The sequence below is a fragment of the Megascapheus bottae genome, chromosome 31 (assembly GCF_031878675.1).
Source record: "Megascapheus bottae isolate mThoBot1 chromosome 31, mThoBot2.hap1, whole genome shotgun sequence".
In the NCBI taxonomy this organism is placed as follows: domain Eukaryota; kingdom Metazoa; phylum Chordata; class Mammalia; order Rodentia; family Geomyidae; genus Megascapheus; species Megascapheus bottae.
Genome location: NC_143539.1, coordinates 4,827,653 through 4,841,680, shown reverse-complemented (window position 1 = coordinate 4,841,680; position 14,028 = coordinate 4,827,653). Strand labels below are relative to the sequence as shown.

Genomic DNA, 14,028 nt, shown 5'->3' with positions numbered 1-14,028 from the left:
GGGGGGGCCTCCGCTCTTTACGAGGGGTGTGGAAAAACAAGGCCTGGGGGTCAGCGGAGCCGCCCCGCCCCGCCCCCTTCCGGCACAGCCACGCCCACTCACGGCGCACGCACGCCCACGTCATCGCGGCCCTTCAAGGCCACGCCCTCGCGCCCGCGGAAGCCTAAGCCGCGACGCTCCCTCCCCCTTTCGCGCGCCTCCAACTTCCGCTTCCGGTGTGGGCTAAGGGGAGAGCGCGCGCGTGCGCGTGAGCGCGAGGGAGCGAGCGAGCGCAGCAGTGGGAGGCGGCGGCGGCGGCCAGCCAGCCGGTGAGTGCAGGCGTCGAGTCTCGGACCTCCCGGTTGTTAGGCTGCGTCACAGCCGCTGGACCCTCGTCTCGGGTTCTCTCGCGGTGCTGTCCGCTGGGGCCTGCCCGAAGCCGGCCGGCCTGCACCCGCTTCGTCCCGACGGGCCTCGGGCCGCGCCTCTGCCCCGCTGAGGGCCCGCTTCGCGCCGCCGGCCTCGGCCCTGACCAGGTGCTCCAGCCCTGTCTAGACCCTCAGCTTCCCCTCCTGCCCCCAGCACTCACCCCTCCCCGCTCCCCGCCGTTCTCTGGATGCCATCCTTGCTTCAGAGCCATGTAGACTTCAAGGGCTCCTCAAATCCCCCCTCCTGTGCCATCCACGCCCTTCACCTGCCCTCGACTCCCACCTCCATATGGTCACTGGGTCCCAGGACTCTCGCCCTTTGCCACCCAATACCCATAATTGATCCCTTCACCCTCACGGGCGACCCTGTGTGAGGAATCCTTTTCTGCTTTTCCCTTTGGATGAGCTTCAAGCCTGAGCCACCTCGGGTGTGCCTCCCACCTCCCTTCCCAGAAGGGATTGATTGGGACTCCAGCGCCTGCAATCTGGGGCGTTCCTTTCCCAGGGATGCACCCCGGACTGCCCGAGCTTCCTGTGAAGAGTACAGTTAGTTGTCAGAGTTACCCAGGAATTTTATTTCTTGCTCCTGCAAAGGACCTCCTCCCTCACTGGAGTCAGCAAGCTTGTTAGTTGACCCAGGCCTTCCCTTAATGGCTTTTAGAGCTCACCTGACACTGCTGCTCCCTCCCCTCTCCTTCAGGTTCAGGCGCCACGCTTGGGCCTCACCACCACCACCACCATGTGGCACGAGGCTCGGAAGCATGAGCGCAAGCTTCGAGGTATGATGGTGGATTACAAGAAAAGAGCTGAGCGGCGTCGGGAGTACTATGAGAAAATTGTGAGTGACCAAGCTTTTTGTTTGGGTTGGGGACAGGGTGGGGGAGACTGTCCTCCAGAAAGTGGTCATCAGATAGCATAGGTTTGGAAGCCACTTGGCATAAACCTATAATCTCTAGTAGAGAGGTGAAGACAAGGATGTTGAAACCATAGGCTCAGGGTAGAGGCCAGCCCAGACAAAGTTAAGTCCAAGGCCCTATCTGCAAAACAAACTAAAAGCAAAAGGGAAGTGGCTCAAAGACTAGAACATTTGCCAACCGAGTTCAAGGTTCTGGGGTCCATTCCCCAGTATTACAAAATACTGAGCTGGTGGCTTACACCTGTAATCCTAGCTGCTCAGGAGGCTGAGATCTCAGGATGGCAGTTCAAAGCCTTCCCAGCACAAAAGTTCATGAGATTCTTATCTCCAATTAATCAACAGAAAACTGGAAGTGATCCTGTGGCTCAAGTGGTAGAGCACTAGCCTTGAACTGACTAGCTCAGGGACAGTGCCCAGGACCAGAGTTCAAGTCCCATGGCCAACCCCCCCCCCAAAAAAAAAAAATTGAGCTAAATGGTCAATACTTGTAATCCTAGCTACTCAAGAGGTTGTAGTCTAAGTGAAAGTTGCAGTTGAAAGTCATCAGGGACAGGAAATTCCTTGAGGCTTATACCTCCAATCAACCACCAAAAAGCCAGAAGTAGACCCAGGCCTAGAGTTTAAGCCCCAGGAGTGGCGCCTGTGCGTGCACACGTGCGCACACACACACACACACACAAAAAAAAAAGAAAAAAGAAAAACAGTTGGGTAGTTGAATGTGCACCAGGCATTCTTTCCTTGGGACAATGATCATTCACTGTGTGGAACCCTGTGACGAACAAGGCCTAAGGGACTCTGTTGATTGCTGGTTTCTCTATCTGTGTTTGACAAGGCCCAAGAAAGCAGGTCTGGAGTTAATGGAAGGAAAGACTTGTAACTGTGCACATGTAAGAAAGACTGCTTCTAGAACATTGTATTGCCTGCTGCTGGGTGCCTAGTGCTCAGAAGACCATGTCCACCCCTAAGGCGTGGCTCACAGCAGCCAGATTCATTGTGTCATTTGACCAATCTTGTTGGTGCTTTAGTTGCTTTTGGAGAAAAGAGTGTACCCCATGCCTGGTCTACACACGAGGCCCTTGCAACCCCTTACTTGTCTTCCTCCTTGGTGCTTCCAGTCCCAGCCCAGTGGGCCTTGTATATTGGCATGGTTCAGGTGGTAAGGAATTGCCCAAGCCAAGTGCCAAGCCCATCAGTGAATCCATAAGTGGTTGGTGGCCAGTTGGGGAAAGACCAGCTCTGGGAAGGCTTGGTAGAGAATTGGTTATGCACATGGTTGAGTGCCTCTGCCTGAAATTGTCCAGGTGCTGTTAGATCTTGTTACTGCACTCATTACTGTTTAATTGTATGCAGTCTGGCTCTTGGCTGTAGTGTGTGTGTGTGTGTGTGTGTGTGTGTGTGTGTGTGTGTGTGTGTGTGTGTGTGTGTGTGTGTGTGTGTGTGTGTGTGTGTGTGTGTGTGTGTGTGTGTATGGAGGGAGCCAAGAGAAAAGAAAATTGGAGTTGGGGTTCTGGGAAGACCTAGGATTCTAGGCTCTCCCCCACTTAGTAGCAGGGAGCCTCCTGAGCTTGCTCCTCCTTAGGCAGTGGTGGTGCCAGTGCCTCACTGGTGACAGGATGGGAAGGGCTACACGAGTGTCTATGGGTGCTTTGTGGCACTGCTGGAACAAGCAGCCAGTGTCTGGTTGGGAACTGGAAGGGCATTCAGATGTGCTGTGCCAAGCTGTGGGAGCTGACAGCCGGGTGGTGGCTGTCATCTTGCTCTGGGGCTGAGTGGAGAGGCTATGGTGCTAGTCTTGGTGGATATGGACAGGTTGGGCAAGTGTGACATCCGGGAGCAGCCATTTTTCCTCTTCCTGCCTGGGCCTTGGTGCCTGTAGGTACCTCTTTCCCCCCACCTTTGGTTGTTAGCTGACCCTGGTCTGTCTTTACTTCTGTGCTTGTCAGCTACTTTGGGTAATGCATTGTTCAGATAAAGAAATAGTTGCCAGGTGCCACTAGCTCCCTGTTATAATCCTAACTAAGGAGGCTAAAGTCTGAGGATTGCGGCTCAAAGTCAGCAATCTGAAAAAAGGAACCAGTCTCCATTGGCTATGACCTGGTGAGGGCACGTGCTGGCCAAGATGGGCTGTGTCTGTGTCACTGGGAACTGGTTGGTACAGAGCTCTTTCTGTGGCTCTTGTGGCTTCTTCTAATGTGGCTTCAGCCAGGGCCTGGCCCTTGAGCAGCCTGCCTGGCAGTGGGAGCTGTCACCTCCAGATTGTGTCCTGCAGGTGATGTGAAGACATAGACTTGGGATCCGTAAGCCAGAGCTTTACTGAGATACTTCCCATCTCCCATCATTCACACGTTTAAAGTGTGCACTTCTGGTGCCTGCCTCATAGCATGAGATCTTGAGATCAAATCCTAGTAGCATTGAGTAAAATGAATAGGGAAACAAACGTAAGAGTGAAGGAGTAGTATACTCTGATAGGTTGTACATCATCATCATATTCACTGTAGGAACTTGGGTGGTGAATGTGATGGCCCTCTCCTGAAACCCTCAGTTCAAATCTCAGCCTCCTGTGTTGCTAGGATTACAAGGCTGAGCCACTGGTGCCCTGTACTGACACCTAAACAAAACATATGCCAGCCAACTTATTTTTTTGGTTGGGCCTGGGTGCTGTCCCTAAGCTCTTTAGCTCAAGGCTAGTGCTCTTCCACTTGAGCCACAGTGCCACTTCTGGTTTTCTGGTGGTTAACTGGAAATAAGAGCCTTACTGACTTTACTTCCCAGACTGGTTTTGAACCACCATCCTCAGATCTCAGCCTCCTGCGTAACTAAGATTATAGGTGTGAGCCACCGGCACCCGGCCCACTTTATGAACTTTAAAGCTTTTGTTTATTTTCTGTGGATGGAATAAATGAGGAATGGGGGTGATATTTTAGGCAGAAGATGGTGGCAGAGCTCAGAGCCACTGGCTATCTCCAGAAAAAAAAATAAATGCCACCCCCGCCCCTTTTCTTTTCCCTCAGTCTTGGGGCTCGAGCTCAGGGCCTAGGCCTGGGCACTGTCCCTGAGCTTCTCTTGCCCAAGGCTAGCACTCTACCATGCGAGCCGCAGCCCCACTTCTGGCCCTCTGTGTATGTGGTACTGAGGAATCAATCCCAGGGCTTCATGCATGCTAAGCAAGCACTCTACCACTAAACCACATTTCTAGTCCCAGTGTGGTCCTTGTCTTGAGCTAGTTGAGCTGTCCTGGCTGCCCAGGTTGACTAACCTGTGAGGTAGAAGTGCGCCACATAGGTTAGCTGGCCGCTGGGCCTGCTTATAGGGCCTGGAGGAGGTGGAGCTCAGCTGAGTGGTGGCCTCTGTCTTGTCCACGCCCACAGAAGAAGGACCCAGCTCAGTTCCTGCAGGTGCATGGCCGAGCCTGCAAGGTGCACCTGGACTCTGCTGTGGCCCTGGCTGCCGAAAGCCCTGTGAACATGTAAGAGGGGTTCAGAAGGGATGGGTGGTAAGTGTAGCAGAGGAACCAGGGTGGGACAGATACCTTTGGACATTCTGGCAGAAAGAGGTGAAGGTGACAGTTGAAGAGGCTTTGTGGAGTGGACAGACCAATTTAGCAGGGATGGTGCAGGGTGGCGCTGAGGCACAGAGGCAAAGGCCCAGGAGATGAGCTCTTCCTAACTGGTTAAAGTACCCTGCCATCATTTAACCTAGGAAACGGACTCCTTTTCCTGAGGCAGGGCAGCAGGAGGGTCTGTGAGCCAGGCCAGGGTGAGAGTATCACAGCTGGAGAACAGGTGCTGGTGTGCTAGGAGAAACACCCAGAGCCCCTGCTCCACCCTTCCCTCCAGGATGCCCTGGCAGGGTGACACCAACAACATGATCGACCGCTTTGATGTCCGTGCCCACCTGGACCACATTCCTGACTACACCCCCCCGCTGCTTACCACCATGTACGTACCTTCCCAGAGGCCCACCTGGCCTCTCCCTTCCCGGCCCCAAGTCCAAGCAGCCCCTCTCCCCCCTTGCCTGCCAGCTCTGACCTGGAGATCTCTGATTCCCCAAGCTCCCCAGAGCAGGAGTCGGATGAGCGGAAGTGCAACTACGAGAGATACCGAGGCCTGGTGCAGAATGACTTCGCGGGCAGTGAGTGGGGGGAGGGGACCCTGAAACTACTGAGGCCTCATCAGCAGGGGAGGGGGGTCCCAGAGACTTGAAGAGCTAGAAAAACAGGAGCTCTCTTGAGATTGTGGTCCTGTGACAGTGCCCATGCCCCCACGCACTCACTGTGCCAGCGATCCCATCTTACAGAAGAGGAAGCTGAGGGACAAGGCTTATGACTGAAGCCAGGGTCACAGGGCAAATGAGAGATGGAGCTGACACTGTGCTGTAGTTACTTGTGCCCCGGCAGACTGGTTGAGTACCAGGAAGTGGTGACTCTGCCCCAGCCCCCAACTCCATTGTTTTCCTGTCTCCAAATTCCCTGTGTCCTAGCCTCCCCTCACCCACTTGCCCCTTGCCCCCCTTGCTGTAGTCTCGGAGGAGCAGTGTCTGTACCAGATCTACATTGACGAGCTGTATGGTGGCCTACAGAGGCCAAGCGAAGATGAGAAGAAGAAGTAAGTTTGGGCTGGTTGTGGCAGCCTAGGGGAGCAGGAGAGGCCTGCAGGCCCAGTCTGGATGGGGGTAGTGGCAGGGGCTCCCCTGCCCCCAGACATAGCAGTGGAAGGTGGGTTCAGCACCCTGCATTTCACCTTGTGGCTGTGGGGCAGGAGGCCCTGGCCCGGGCTGAGCAGCTGGGGTGGAGTAGTCTCAGCCTGCAGGAGGCCCTTGGGGAAGACGGCCGTCAGAACTAGAAGCTGACCTCAGAGCACACTGCCAGGGCCTGTGCCCAGCGGACCTGCAGTGCACTGTGGCCAAGGCACTCGAGAAGCTGTGAGTGACTTGGGTATCAGCTTCCTGCACTCCTTCCTGCTCTGCTGGGCACTGGGTCACACTTCCCAGAGGCTGGGCAGCAGTGGCTGACAGATGAATTCAGCAAAGGCCCCCACGAAGCTCCTGGGAGCAGAGCTATGCCATACCTTTGCCCACTGTAAATTGGGACACCCGGTGTGGGACTCGTGCTGAAGCAGACAGACCTGACTCCTGGCAGCAGTGACCATTTTGCCTAGACAGCACAGAGTGGCACTGGTGGGTGGTCAGGAGGGTCGCTCCCCGCAGCAGGCGTGCCTACTCCAGCTGGCCCACTTCCATCCCAGGCTGGCAGAGAAGAAGGCTTCCATCGGCTACACTTATGAGGACAGCACAGTGGCTGAAGTGGAGAAGGCCGCTGAGAAGCCGGAAGAGGAGGAGTCACCGGCTGAGGAGGAGAGCAACTCGGATGAAGATGAGGTCATCCCCGACATCGGTGGGGTCCCCTCTCTGCCCTTCCCACCCACAGTCCCTGGGCATCGTTCTTGTGTCTCAACCCTCACCCTCTGTGGGGCACCCCACACTTAGGAGCCCTGTCCCGCCCCCTTCCCCAGGCCTTGTCCTCCTGTCTCACCTCCTTCTTCCATTTCACCCTGTCTCTATCACCTTCTCCCCCATTTCCAGGGTGCTGTCTGGTTCTTGGCCTCTGCTTCTCCTTCCTGCTCTTCTCTGTCTCCTGGGAAACAAGCCCCTTTTGGGGGGCCCCCTGCCCCTTATATATATATATATATATACATCTGTTGACCCAGGGACTACTGCATTCCCCTCCCACCTGCTGTACAGATGCCTCCCATCTCCATATTCCTCCCAGCACGCACCCTGCCCAAGGCGTCTGTGTGCACCCACGAAATAGAACCACGCATTTCCATCTGTTTTTCCCACCCACACGTTCATGGTCCTCCTCCATTCACCCAACTGTCTGCCCTTCTCCTCTTCCCCTCCACCCCACATGCCCACTGTGGTGCTATCTACTGCCTGAGCCCCAGAGCTGAGCCAGAGCCGCCCCAGACCCTCCCTGAACACTGCTCAGGCTGGCAGCTGTCCACCCACTTCAGGGGCACTGCCCCTTGCCCGCTCCCCGTGGCCTTGGCCCCTGATGGCTTTTCTCTTGGTGCAGATGTGGAGGTGGATGTGGATGAGCTGAACCAGGAGCAGGTAGCAGATCTCAACAAACAGGCCACCACTTACGGCATGGCCGATGGCGACTTTGTCAGGTGAGATCTGCCCTGTGAACTTACTGTGGCTTTTTTTTTTTTTTGTGGGGGTCATGGGGCTTAATCTCTGGGCCTAGGCGCTGTCTTGGAGCTCGTCAGCTCAAGGCTGCCACCCTACCGCTGGAGCCACAGCCCTACTTCCTTTTTTCTAGTGATTAATTGGAGATAAGGGTCTCTTTAGTGCCGGGCTAGCTTTGAACCTCAATTCTCAGATCTTAGCCTCCTAAGTAGCTAGGATTACAGATGTGAGCCACTGTGCCAGGCTTCTTTCTGGCCACAACCCTGCTAGTAATACTGTCTTAGGCTGGACCTGAGTATTTGTGACCCCACTCTGTGAGGAAGTCAAGGCTGTACTGTAAATTACCCACCCCACCCTGTTCAGCTTGCCTCTGGTGGAGGGACTCCCTCGGCTCTAGCACCCTCTGGTGGAGCCACTGGGTCCTTCCTTTGGCAATGGCTGCCTCATTTATTTTAGAGATGGAGTCTTGGGGACTTTACTGCCAGGGCTGGCTTCAAACAGTGATCCCCTGGATCTCAGCCTCTTGAGTAGCTAAGACCATAGGTGTAGCACCTATATGCATATGGTGTCCGCAAGTTGTATGGAACGTGGCCTGGGTCCCCTCTGTTAACTCTGGCAGGATGCTTCGAAAAGACAAAGAGGAGGCAGAGGCTATCAAACATGCCAAGGCTCTGGAGGAAGAGAAAGCCATGTATTCGGTGAGATCTAGGAAGGTGAGGGGAACAGCTGGGGCGTATGGAGGTCATCCCCCTAATGAGCTTGGCCTCCCTGCCCAGGGCCGTCGCTCCCGGCGCCAGCGGAGAGAATTCCGGGAGAAGCGGCTGAGGGGACGGAAGATCAGTCCACCCAGGTAGGCCTCTGCCTGGGGCCTCCCCCAGTGCCGCTGAGGCTCTGGGGAGCAGGTGTGGGGCTGGACGTGGGGGTTGCTTGTGCAGAAGTGTTTGTATTGAGGAGAGTCCTTGTGGGCATTGAGTGGCCCGAGGTGATGGTTTAGTCTGCTGCTCTTGTCCTGCTGGCCTTGAGGTGGAGCAGGAGAGAAGAGACAGGCTGCCCAGTGCTGGCTCTGGTTCTGCTCTGTTCCTGCTCTGTTCCTCTGGGCCACCTGGCAGCACTTGGAGAGGTCACTCTCAGACTGGACACTGTTACCTGCCAAGGACGGAGACTAGGCCAGTCAGTCCCCTGCCCCCACTTCCCCCAGAGGTGTCCATCGGGATCTGGGCTGAGCAACTGGGTTTGGTTGTCTGTCCTCCAGGGAAAATCCATGCATCTTTAGCCGCCTGTGCTAAAGGAAGGTTGTGCTGTGGGCTCGGGGCCCGGGTTGGGTGTGGAAGAGCCCAGACCAAAGCCATGCCACATGGTCTGGGTTTAGATAATGGCTCGTGAGTGAATTTGTCTCTTTGGGCCTGGCTCTCTGATATCAGAGTGGTGGAGAGCACTAGAAAGCAGGTGGCCACACCTGGTGCAGTCCTGCGGGTCCTCAGTGAGCTGGGCAGGCAGGTGTGGGGTAGACGGGTGGGAGAGAGATGGGGCTGGGCCAAGCCCGCAGGTGTGCTGCTGTGGGCCCTCACCTGTCCTCCCTGCTTCCTCTCTAGCTATGCCCGCCGAGACAGCCCCACCTACGACCCCTATAAGCGGTGAGTGGGGACCCCAGGGCACAGATGACTTGAGGGGGTCTGTGAGCTTGGAGGTACTTGCTGTTTTCTTATCCCAACTTGAGTATCATGTGCCTTTTGGTGTCACCGGTCAAGTGTGGCAGCAAGGGTCACTTAGAAACAAGTGTTTTTCGTTTGTGAGCAGCACATGTCCTGGGTGTGGTGGGGGGTAGCCCCCCATGTGGGAGTTTGGGGCAGCACAGGCCTGCTCCCCTACCTTCCCACACTGCTTTTGGCGAACTATGGTTCAGCCTGCAGTGGAGGGCTGGTGCCCGGGCATGGAAGCTTCCTTTCTCCTTCCCTCTGGTGGGCCCGGCCCTCTGCCTGCCCTGGCACCCCGCCCTGCCCGTGGTGACAGCCGCCTCCTGCAGGTCGCCCTCGGAATCCAGCTCCGAGTCCCGCTCTCGCTCGCGCTCCCCGAGCCCAGGTCGTGAAGAGAAGATCACCTTCATCACCAGCTTTGGGGGCAGTGACGAGGAGGCCGCCGCGGCCGCAGCCGCAGCCGCCGCATCAGGGGCCGCCCCCGGAAAGCCCCCTGTACCCCCCCAGCCCGGCGCGCCGGGACGCAATGCGGGCGCCCGGTCGGTAACTTGCGCCCGCCACCCCTAGGCCGGCCGCCCGGGGAGGGGGCACGGGCGGCGGGGGGCGGGGGCGACGGCTGACGGCCCCCCCTCCGTGCCCTCCGTGCCCGCAGCCGCCGCTCCTCCTCCTCCTCATCCTCCTCAGTCTCAAGGACCTCCAGCTCCCGCTCCAGCTCCCGTTCCAGCTCCCGCTCCCGCCGAGGCGGGGCCCATTACCGCTCTGGGCGCCATGGGCGGTCCCGCTCACGCTCCTGGTCCCGCTCGCGCTCGCGCTCCCGCCGCTACTCACGCTCCCGCAGCCGAGGCCGGCGCCACTCGGGTGGGGGCTCCCGCGATGGACACCGCTACTCCCGCTCACCCGCCCGGCGGGGCGGCTACCCACCCCGGCGCAGAAGCAGGTGGGTGGTGCGGTGCGGTGCTGTGGGGTTCCATATCCAATAAGGCCCAGAGTGGTCTGGGGAGGAGGGGAGCAGCACTGTCCTGCCCACCCTGCACTAGGTGGGAAAACGCCTCCCAGTAGGAGGAAGCAGAGACTCTGGGCTCCTCTGCCCTGGAGTCTCCTTACCTTATCCCTGTGCACCCCAGAAGTCGCTCCCGCTCCGGAGACCGCTACCGGCGGGGGACCCGAGGTCCCCGGCATCATAGCAGCAGCCGCAGCCGCAGCAGCTGGTCCCTCAGCCCATCCCGAAGCCGCAGCCTGACCGGCAGCCGCAGCCGCAGCCCCAGCCCCACCCGCAGCCAGAGCCACAGCCACAGCCCCAGCCGCAGTCACTCACCATCGCCCCCGAGGGAGAAGCTGACCCGGCCAGCAGCGTCCCCTGCTGTGGGCGAGAAGCTGAAAAAGTGAGTAGAGGGGCGTCAGCCTCCTGTGGAGGGACCAGGGCTCCTATGGGAAGGCCGAGGCCGGTGGAGACACAGAGGTCCTGGAATACCTTGTTGCCTTGGCAGTAGCCGGGGCTGGGGTCAGGTGGCACATGTTTCCTTCTCCTCCCAGGACCGAACCTGCCGCTGGTAAAGAGACAGGAGCTGCCAAAGTCAGTAAGAATTTGGAACTCGCCCGTCTAAGTCCCGCCAGCAGCAGTGCCTGAGCTGGGCCCGATGGGCCTGTGGGGGGGCCTGGGGAGCTGGGAGAGCCGCCCTGGGATGGGGAAGGGAGGAGAGGGAGGTCTGCCCCCATCCGTGTCCCATCCCTGCCTCTGCACATGGCCGCAGCTGTCCTGGAGCCTGGTGGCCGAGGTCCCATCTGCCCCTCCCCCGCTTCCCCAAAGTCCCAGGCTCTTGGTGAGGTGGCTTTGTGGGGGCTTCTGGACTTACCCCTCTCTGCCTCTTTCCCTCCCCCTCCCCAGCCCAAACTGACACCACAGGAGAAGCTGAAGCTAAGGATGCAGAAGGCACTGAACCGGCAGTGTAGGTCCCCCCTGCACCTGGGGAGTCCCGAGCCCAAGGGATGGTGGCTCAGGGAGCAGGGCTGTGTCCAGGGTGGAGGGTCATCCATGTCCTGGAGGCCCCTCAGCCCCATGTCTTCCACAGTCAAGGCGGATAAGAAGGCAGCCCAGGAGAAGATGATTCAGCAGGAGCATGAGCGCCAGGTCAGTCACGGGGACAGGCGGGTGCTGCTAGGCCCTGGCCTGGCCTGGCCTGACCATGGTCTGAATTGCTGCAGGAGCGGGAGGACGAGCTGCGCGCCATGGCCCGCAAGATCCGCATGAAGTAAGGCTCCCTCCCCGGCTCTCTCCCTCCTCCTCCAGACTCCTTGGCCTAGCCCTCACCTCACCTGGGACAGCCCCCCATAAGCCTGCTGAGGAGCAGGGGTAACTGCTCCCACCCCCACTGGTCCCACTTGTGGGGTCCAGAGTGCCACCTGGGACAGGGAGGCCTGCTGCCCATTGTCGAGTCCTTTCTGTAGTCATGACGGCCTCTCTTATGCCCGTTCTGGGGGTGCGGCAGCTGTGCTGTGTGTCAGTCTCAGGCCATAGGGAACAGCTAAGCAGTGTGGAACACAGCTGTAACCCCAGCACTCTGCAGGTGGAGGCAAGGCAGTTAGTTCAAGGCCGTCTCATTGCTGGCCTTCTCGTTCCCAGACTTGGGAGGTTCGTCGTGGTCAGAAGCAGCAGACAAGCCACCCCACCCAGTTTGCATCCGTTGGGGTGCAGTAGGAGACACTGCACTAGCTTACCTTCCCTGTGCCAGCCTTGGTGGGGGGTCCTTATGTTCCCCAAACTCCACAGGTGCTCACCCTGCCCCCTGGTTGCCTCCCCTTTCCCCACACAGGGAACGGGAGCGTCGAGAGAAGGAGAGGGAAGAGTGGGAACGCCAGTACAGCCGCCAGAGCCGCTCACCCTCGCCCCGCTATAGTGAGTGTCCCCATAACCACGAGCGTGTTGAAAAAAATAAGGAAGGCTGAGGCAGGACTGTCACGTTCGAGGCCAGCCTGAGCATAAAGGACTGTCGGACTTCAGAATCGCTGCTAGCCAGGCTGGCAATATGGCTTTAGTCCTGAGCTCCCGTTGAGTAAGCAAGCCAAGGAAACTTGAGGCTCTAATCGCAGTGCTTCAAAAAGATCCAGTTTGAGGCCTGCCTCAACTATGTGTAAGTAATAAGGTACTCTCAGAACTGCCGAAGTTGCCAGGTGCCGTGGCTCATGCCTGTAATCCTAGCTACTCAAGATGCTGAGATCTGAGGATCCCAGTTCAAAGCCAGCCCTAGCACTAAAGTCTCCCAGACTTAGCTCCAGTTAATCACCAGAAAACTGGAAGTAGTGCTGTGGCTCAAGGGGAAGGGCGGTAGCCTTGAGCTGAAAAGATCAAGGACAACACCCAGGCCAAGGGGTAAGAGGTAGCCTTGAGCTGAAGAGCTTAGGGGCAGTGCCCAAGCCCAGAGTTCAAGTCCCATGACAAATGAACCCCCCCCCCCACACACACACAATTTTTTTAAGAGTAGAACACACTAGCCTTGAGCTAGAACAGTGCCCAGGCCCAGAGTTCAAATCCCACAGCAGACCAAAAAAAGGGGGGGGGATCTGGGGATGCCATATTACTTGTCATTCAACTTTTGTTGTTGTTGTTGGGTTTTTTTTGCCAGTCCTGGGCTTCAGCTCAGGGCCTGAGCACTGTCCTTGGACTTTCTCAAGGCTAGAGCTCTACTACTTGAACCTCAGCACCACTTCCAGCTTTTTTGTATGTATGTGGTACCAAGGAATCGAACCCGGGTCTTTGCGCATGCTAGGCAAGCACCTTAACCACTAGGACAAACTCCCGGCCTTTTTTTTTTTTTTTTTTTTTTTTTTTTTTGCTGGTCCTGTGGCTTGTACTCAGGTCCTAAGCCACTGTCCTTGGGCTTTCTCAAGGCTAGCGCTCTACCACTTGAGCCGCAGCACCACTTCTGGCCTTTTCTATGTATGAGGTACTGAGGAATCGAACCTAGGTCTTTGTGCATGCTAAGCAAGCACTCTTATTACTAGGTCAAACTCCCAGCCCCTCAACTTTTTTTTTTTTAGTTGATTGTGAGGCTTAAATTTTGGGCCTGGGCACTGTCCCTGAGCTCAACTCAAGAATACCTCCATAGACCCTGGCCTCGGTGTTTCCCCTGAGCTCTTCAGCTCAAGGCTACTGCCCTATCCCTGGAGCCACAGCACCACTCTGGCTTTCTGGTGGTTAAATAGAGACTTAAGTGCCTGGGCTGGCTTTGAACTGAGATCCTCAGATCTCAGCTTGCCCTGAGTAGCTAGGATTACAGGCATGAGCCACCGCGCACCCAGTCATCATCTGAACCCAGGGGTTGGGGCTCTCTGGGCCCTAGCAGTGCTTGGGGCCCAGAGCAGGTTGTGACTGGGGCAGGTGTGGGGGTGCTGCTTTCCAGCACACAGGACCCACCCTGGTAGCGGTCTTGTTTTTCAACCTCTTTCTCCCTTTGCTTTTCAGGTCGAGAATACAGCTCTTCTAGGAGGTGAGGACCCCCCACCCCCATCCCTACTCCCACTTTGTCCCTGCTAGAGATCCCAGCCCCACTCACTCCGCACCCCTGCAGTTGGCAGGGCTGGTCTCCCCTGCTGCCACAGTGTGGCCCAGGCATGCTGGGGCGCGTGCATCCTCACAGGCCTGCCCTCTCCTCTGCAGGCGCTCCCGCTCCCGCTCCCGAAGCCCTCACTACCGCCACTAGGCAGAAGAGCTGGGGGCACAGGGCCGTCCGTGCTGCCCCTTCCTTTGTGAAATAAAAGTGTATTTAATGCCCTCCTGTACCTCCTGTCATGTTGGGGGCTTCACAGCCTGGGAACCATTGTGGCT

The 14,028-nt window shown here is 57.5% G+C and overlaps 1 protein-coding gene across 4 annotated transcripts; it reads left to right on the top strand.

Annotated features, from left to right (window-relative positions):
* The first annotated feature begins 227 nt into the window (after positions 1-227).
* On the top strand, positions 228-13,977 carry Clasrp (CLK4 associating serine/arginine rich protein). Of its 4 annotated transcripts, none has more exons than XM_090322912.1 (21): positions 228-308; positions 1,108-1,245; positions 4,692-4,789; positions 5,160-5,261; positions 5,375-5,454; positions 5,843-5,927; positions 6,567-6,715; positions 7,397-7,493; positions 8,132-8,210; positions 8,289-8,362; positions 9,105-9,146; positions 9,536-9,745; positions 9,859-10,143; positions 10,331-10,588; positions 10,740-10,779; positions 11,092-11,152; positions 11,276-11,334; positions 11,409-11,457; positions 11,995-12,099; positions 13,666-13,690; positions 13,861-13,977. In XM_090322912.1, the coding sequence occupies exons 2-21, from the start codon at positions 1,147-1,149 to the stop codon at positions 13,901-13,903; spliced, it is 2,040 nt and encodes a 679-aa protein (XP_090179038.1). In that variant the 5' UTR covers positions 228-308; positions 1,108-1,146; the 3' UTR covers positions 13,904-13,977. The 4 variants fall into 4 exon arrangements, with proteins under 4 accessions (XP_090179038.1, XP_090179037.1, XP_090179040.1 ...); XM_090322911.1 differs by lacking the exon at positions 228-308 and adding an exon at positions 324-515; XM_090322913.1 differs by lacking the exon at positions 228-308 and adding an exon at positions 325-515 and having other exon boundaries at positions 11,409-11,455; positions 12,017-12,099.
* Positions 13,978-14,028: the final 51 nt, after the last annotated feature.

Coding starts and splice junctions, on each gene's coding strand:
- Clasrp (XM_090322912.1), top strand. CDS start 1,147: ATGTGGCACGAGGCTCGGAAGCATGAGCGCAAGCTTCGAGGTATGATG. Junction 5,262..5,374: donor CCCCCGCTGCTTACCACCAT/GTACGTACCTTC, acceptor TGATTCCCCAAG/CTCCCCAGAGCAGGAGTCGG. Junction 11,458..11,994: donor CCGCAAGATCCGCATGAAGT/AAGGCTCCCTCC, acceptor CTGCCCCCTGGT/TGCCTCCCCTTTCCCCACAC.